The sequence below is a fragment of the Aplysia californica genome, unplaced genomic scaffold (assembly GCF_000002075.1).
Source record: "Aplysia californica isolate F4 #8 unplaced genomic scaffold, AplCal3.0 scaffold00432, whole genome shotgun sequence".
NCBI lineage: Eukaryota > Metazoa > Mollusca > Gastropoda > Aplysiida > Aplysiidae > Aplysia > Aplysia californica.
The window spans coordinates 685,901-692,470 of NW_004797702.1; the positions used below are offsets into that span (position 1 = coordinate 685,901).

The following is a 6,570-nucleotide window of genomic DNA, read 5'->3' on the forward strand; positions in this document are numbered from 1 at the left end:
GCTGCATTTGTTGAGTTTTTAATTTACTGCTAGCCAAGCATTCATCGCAGTCCTCAAGTGCCAGATCTGAGTCAGACATTGGCCATCATGGTTCTTCCCTCATATCTCTGCATAAATGCTCTTAAAAAAACAACAAAACCATTATTCGTGTAATAATAATGGGTGTCTCGAAAAAATGGTCTTCTGTCTCGATGGTGCACAAAGTTCCTCCTTTTTTAACCCTATCCATACGTTGTGTTTTACTGTCATATCCATACGACGTGGGGAACTCTGTGCCACCACGATCCAAAGAGGAAGTTACTCGTTAGTCTGATCCGTTTGCTTTTCATAGTAGTCTTTTAAATGATTTTTTTGAGAAGTACAGAAAGTTTCAAAGAGAACTTCGTACTAGAAGTATTCTAAAACGTGAAGAATACAACCCCAGGGGTACAAAATGACCCCAGGGCGCTCGGATAGGGTTCAAATTCTGAGTTGAGACCCATGTTTGTTGTGACGATAATGGTGTTTGTTTGTTTGTGGCGTGTGCCAGGTACCTGTTAGCGGAGAGTCTGGACGCACAGCTCAAGCGCATGGGTCAGGACCTCAAGGAAATCATCGAGAGGCTCAACGCTGCCAACTCCACGCCCGAACAGAATGATCCTGTGAGTTACTGCTCTCTGTCTGTCTCTCTCTCTCTCTCTCTCTCTCTCTCTCTCTCTCTGTCTCTATCTCTCTCTCTCTGTCTGTCTGTTTGTCTCTTTCTATGTCTGTCTGTCTCTCTCTCTCTTTCTCTTTTTCACTCACTCACTCTCTCACTCACTCTCTCTCTTTCTCTTTTTCACTCACTCACTCACTCTCTCTCTTTCTCTTTTTCACTCACTCACTCTCTCTCTTTCTCTCTCCCTCCCTCCCTCCCTCCCTCCTTTCTTTGCTACCTCTCTCTGTCTCTCTCATTCTGCTTCCTTTACCGTCACTCTCTCCCTCCTTTGCTACCTCTCTCTGTCTTTCTTTCTCTCCCTCCCTCCTTTGCTTGCTATCTCTCTCTTTCTCTTGTTTGATTTGCTAGAAATCTTCTACGTGGAATGTTTTTCTTAAAAAGTCTTCCTTCCATCTGCCGTTGTGTGTTTCTCTCTGTTGGGGGGAGGGAGGAAGGGAGGGGGGGGGGGGGGGGGGGGGAGAGTGAGAGAGAGAGAGAGAGAGAGAGAGAGGGGGGGCAGGGGTGATGACAGGCAGAGTGGAAACAGTCTGCTTCCTGATTACTTTCAACAGAGATGATGGAAGTTTAAAATGCCTACAGTTTTTAATTCTTTAATTTCTCTTTATTCAGCACTTTTATGACTTATTTGCTGTAAGACTCCTACAACTAACACCCCACATTTGTGTTGCAATCGCTGTAAAACTCTACAACTAACACCCCATCATGTTGTGTTTCTCCGCCCCCAGGTCCAGCAGGTGACCAAGATCCTCAACGCTCACGTCATGTCTCTCATGTGGGTCGACCGCAACACAGGTGAGTGTCAGGCAGGGGCCAATGGCCTAGTTTTTTCTCATTTTCTTTTTTTTGGCCCAGCACCTGTTATGTCCATTTTTAAACACATTTCTTTGTGGATTTTACTGGAAAAACATTGATTTAAGGCACGAAAAAATCTAAATTTTCGTTTTCCAAAGACTCAGGATATGGACGTTACCAAACTTCCGTGGCCATTTTCTCGCTAATTTTGCCTCTGAAACCAGGCGACCCTAACCTCCTTCAGTCGCAAATATTTCAATTCCTATTTGACATAGATGGATATTTTTTTCACCAAAAGGAAGGCATGTGAACAGGCTTTGGAATGACACCAGTAATCCCCTTTGCCCCAAAACTGACCAGCGCCTGATTGTATATCTATGTAAAATCTGGAATCTGGTACGTGTGACGCGGAAAACTTTAACGAGTTGTCTGTCTGTCTGTCTGTTTCCCCAGCCAACCTCCAGCGTCGAGTGGAAGACATCTCCAAACAAATGAACATTGAGAAACGGGAACAAGAGAGGAACTTCCGACTGGCCTACAGCTAGAGAACAGCTCTCACTCTCCGCGGTTTTGGTGTTGAATTTTGTAACCTTTACTTAGCAATCAGGGGTTCAATCTGTTGAAGTGAAAGTGGGATAAAACAAAATTGAAATCTGATTTTTGTTTTGTGGTTTGTTTGTTGTTTTCCTGCTTTGTGAACAGCCAGCTGACCCTCACTGTAGGGATAAGACCAACTAAACCACAAAATATCAATATGTGTGACAAGCGTGCTGACAAAATGAGTTACCTCTCAGATTCAAGCCCTATGGAAATAGATACTTCCCGCTTTTAGGTGAAGGTTTTGACAATTTATAGGTTGGAAATAATAAAAGGCATGTTGTACTTAAAGAACATGGCATCAATAGAAAATCTACAAATTTGACCCTAGTGTCAATTTTTGGCCAATATCTCCATTTGTGGATTGCGAGAAGAAGGCCCAACTCATTTTGTCAGCACACCTCGGATATGATGCTCTGTTTATTTCACGAATCAATAGCAAGTTACTCATTCCACGCGCTCGGTCTACTAATAGACAGCAGGTGCGACATTTGATCTAGAATGCTCTGAGAACCAAACGTCTGAGCCGTCGCCAGGTTGTTGTGTGATGAACCTGGACAAGATTTGTGCTTCTCCCGCAGAGTTGACCGTGATGAGGTTAGCCGCCTAGCATCTCAAGGACAAGGAAATGAACACGTCGCAGGGGTTGGCATTGTTCAGATAGTAGACGGAAAGGAACTTTGTTAATGTCCATGGGTTCAACATACTCGTTGGGGGGGGGGGGGGTATTATAACATTAACAAACTGTTCTTATGTAAGCACATAAACAGCTTAAGTAGCTTTCATTTTTATCATTTAGTGCAGATGTAAGAGCGACAGAATTTTGGCTGATTGTATGTGTGTAAGATTCATAAATTGCTCTCTTGTGTGTGAATGTACTCACTGTAGTAGGATCTGATTCCCCACCATCAACATGAAAGCTGTTTTACGGGAGGAGGGGGGGCCTCGCTAGGCACCGTGTCTGAGGTATTTTCATTGTTCTTTATTTCCATGTGAATGATGACGAAAAAAAAAATTAAAATGTTTTCAACTTTTCACAGTCACAGTGCAGTTTTTCTTTGTCTTGAAGTTTGGGTTTTTTTTTTCGGTACAGTTTTGTTTTGGAATTGTTCTGAGTGAGTGAAAAAAATTAAAGTTGTGAGTTTGCTCCTTCTTTCCTATCAAACATCTATCGTCTTTATCTCTCCTCCTTTTTTGTGTTTGTTACTCTCTTGTAAAACCTGTAATCTCCGGCACTTGTACAACCTTATTGTGTTGCAAGTGCCGTAAAACTCTGACAAAAACTAAAATTAAAAATTAAAAGCTGTAGGCCTATCATAATGTAATGTTGCTTGGAGGGGTGGGTGGGTGGGCGGGGGGTGTGTAGACTTTTTGCTGTGTCCAGGAAGAGCGGATGATCTACCAACGTTTTTGTTGTCATGTTCTATGTTGTGGTGGTGGTTGTGGTCTAGCGGTTAGGCTGGTGGGCTTGCCCCTGAAAGGTCGAAGGTTCGAATCCCACCAGGGACTTGACGTTGTGTCCTTGGGAAAGACACTTTACATTATTTTTTGCTCATTTCTCCCAGGTGGGAATGGGTATCCAGCTATAGACAGAGAAAGATCTTGTCAGTTTTTTAATGTTCCAACACTTAATCAGCTGCTTGCACTATATGCTTCCCAGGAAGCTGAGAATGTTTCCGAGTGTCATAGGGTCTGCTGGCGTAAAAATATAGATTGTAAAGCACACAGAGTGGATTGGATATTAGAGCTGGGGAAAGAATCGATTCCGGAACTGATTCCCCCAATTAATACTACAGAAGAAAAGTTCCGACTCCTTTTTACGTAAACCAGCGGTTACATGTTACTTTAATCATTTTAATTTTTTAAATTTTTGTTTAAAAAAAAAAAGTTGATGCTCGTAGTGTTTCAAAATCAAGGTTATCCTAAATTATGCTGAAGATGTTTGGAGCCAATCAGGTAACCACGGGAAGAAATCACTTCATTTGAAAGTCAGTACATGAGTAGTTTGGTTTGGAGTCGATTTCTATTTCTAGCTTTCAATAATGGGGAACCTAGCCGCCCAGCAGTAGTGGATATACACTGCATAAATATCATTCATCATAATAAGAATTGATGAAGCCATATTTAGACCAGGATGTTTTCAGGCAATTGCCTGATTTTCGGCAATCGCAAAATGGGGAAATTTTCCTACTAAAGGCTAATAAAGTGTACTCAAATTGGATGCAGGAGTCTGTCGCCGAGCCTGAATTCCGCCCAACTTAGATTGCCTGAACGTAATTAAGTAAAAATGCGAAAATGAATTGTAACGACTTCTGGGCACAGGCCGTGTGACGTATGCAGCAGTGTGTGTGTGTGCTTGGAATCGTCGTCTTGCTGTCAATGGCGGTGTTTATGATTTATTTACGAACCTTGGGCTTTGCACGATCTCTGTGAATCAAAAATAAAGTCGACTAGCTCTACATCTAAATTTGATTGTGAATTTCTAATTACATGTAGATCTAGATCTAGATTCTAGGTGTAGGTCCAGTTTCTGCAGTGTTGAAAAAGATTCCTGAATCTATATATCTAGATTCCTATATCTAGAAATCTAGATCTAGATCTAGATCTAGATCTACATCTATGAAGATGGAGTAGCCTAATAATAGAATAGTAATTAGTAGGCTGTTAGATCTAGAATCTATAGCCTATATCATTAGTAGAACGTCTAGATTCTAGAGTCTAGATATAGATATATAGTAGAGATTAGAGTAATTTAGACTGACTTCATCATGACTGAACTGTTCGTTGAATTGAGCGGCCACAAAGGGAAAGCAATCTCACCAACCTTCCCCCCTGACAATAAGAAACAAAAGAGATGGTAGATCTAGATCTAGATTCTAGATCTAGAGACAGTTGGTGTTCAGGGGATTTTGATTGCAGAATGAAGGGTGCAGTATGGTGAGTACATTTTTTATTGTTGCTGCCATTATCCCCCGGGGTGGGAATAACATATTTGCTCTTATTCCCTCCCCCTGTGGGGATTTTAGAATATTTTACTCACCCCCCCCCCCTTTGATGTGATAGAAAACATTAAAAAGCTAAAACTAAAAGGGAGATTTTTCCCCTTAGCATCATTAGCACTCTCGTTTTAATGTGCTCAATATTTGCAGACACAATTGTAGAGGCGTACTAGATCTAAATCTAGATTAGATCTGAATCTATATTTCTAGCACTTAGAATCTAGATCTTAGCCTGCAGTTCTTTGCTTCTCTTCTTCTTTCCTATCAAACATCTCTCCTTTTCTTTGTATGTTACTCTCTAGAAACACCTCCAATCTCCAGCAGTTAAACGGCCTCTGTACGACGTACGTGTGTTGCAAGTGCCGTAAAACTTTTATTAAACCTAAAAGTAAGACAACGTGGAGAAGGGGCAGGCTGTGCTGTGAAATACAATAGCTGGAAGCTTTATTAAATTAAACATCAGCCTTTGAAGTTTGGCTGATCCAAACACAAACATTCCATAAATATAAATCTGAAGATCTACACAGTGTACACATTTCCCAGTGGGTTTGGTTTATTGAAAAGCGAAGTGGTACAAACAGCTGCTTCCTGTGGTATGCAAATGTATACCTCTGGGTTCTAGTTCTAGGCTCACGATATTATATATATTCGTATCATATATGGCACATTATCTCACTTTAGTAAATTATTTATCGGACAAATATAGTTTCTCTTGATATTATTTAATTAATCATAGTTAAGACAATTTTTAAAAATTTCTTTGATCTCTGAAAGTAAACTATCATAAGCGAAGGGTGATGAACATGTCCAGTATAAAAAGCCCTCTGTGAGTCTGGTATTACCGTACCGGTAATTAATTCCAACTAAACAACTGTCTAGTCTTGCATGCACATAGCGTAATAAGCATACATGTATAACAGACACATTTTGGGTCCCACTTAGCTTTTCTCATTGGATACATGTATTTATTTTGCACAAAACGAAATTCGTACGTAACGAAATGATCTCCACGTCCTGCCGGTGTTGCTATGTGCGTGCTAGATTCAAATCTCAGGTCCCTGCAAATGTACCGTCATCATAATATTATGTGAAGAGAATAACATTTGTGGGTGGTTGGCGGGTGCTCTGGTGTGGTTTGCTCCTTCTTTCCTATCAAACATCTATCGTCCTTATCTCCCCCTCCTTCTTTTTTTATGTTTGTTACTCTCTTGTAACACCTCTAATCTTCTGGCACTCATATGACCTTATGCAGTTCGGGCGCCGTAAAATCTCTACTAAAACTAAACTAAAAGAATAACATTTAGCCACTTAAAGTATTGGGACAAAAGTTGAACATGATGACGTCATAGGCTGTGACTGTGTCCTGTAACTAGATCAGGTGGGTCTTGTGTCGGTGACGTCATAGGCTGTGGCTGTCCTGTAACTACAACAGGTGGGTCTTGTGTCGGTGAAGGTACTGGCCTACCACGTGCATGTGAGGGCTCT

General features: G+C 41.2%; 2 protein-coding genes across 2 annotated transcripts in view; one reads left to right on the forward strand and one right to left on the reverse strand.

Annotated features, from left to right (window-relative positions):
- Window positions 1–3,129, forward strand: part of LOC101849482 (nuclear pore glycoprotein p62) — a gene marked incomplete in the record, with an annotated part of 13,889 nt that extends 10,760 nt beyond the window's left edge. Inside the window, 3 exon segments of the mRNA XM_013086073.2 lie at window positions 530–641; window positions 1,423–1,489; window positions 1,943–3,129. Of these exon segments, the coding sequence (XP_012941527.1) occupies window positions 530–641; window positions 1,423–1,489; window positions 1,943–2,034 (271 nt within the window).
- A 3,179-nt stretch (window positions 3,130–6,308) lies between these two features.
- LOC106012613 overlaps window positions 6,309–6,570 on the reverse strand; it is a gene marked incomplete at its 5' end in the record, with an annotated part of 3,068 nt that continues 2,806 nt past the window's right edge. The window contains 1 exon segment of the mRNA XM_013086068.2: window positions 6,309–6,569. Within this exon segment, the coding sequence (XP_012941522.1) occupies window positions 6,509–6,569 (61 nt within the window).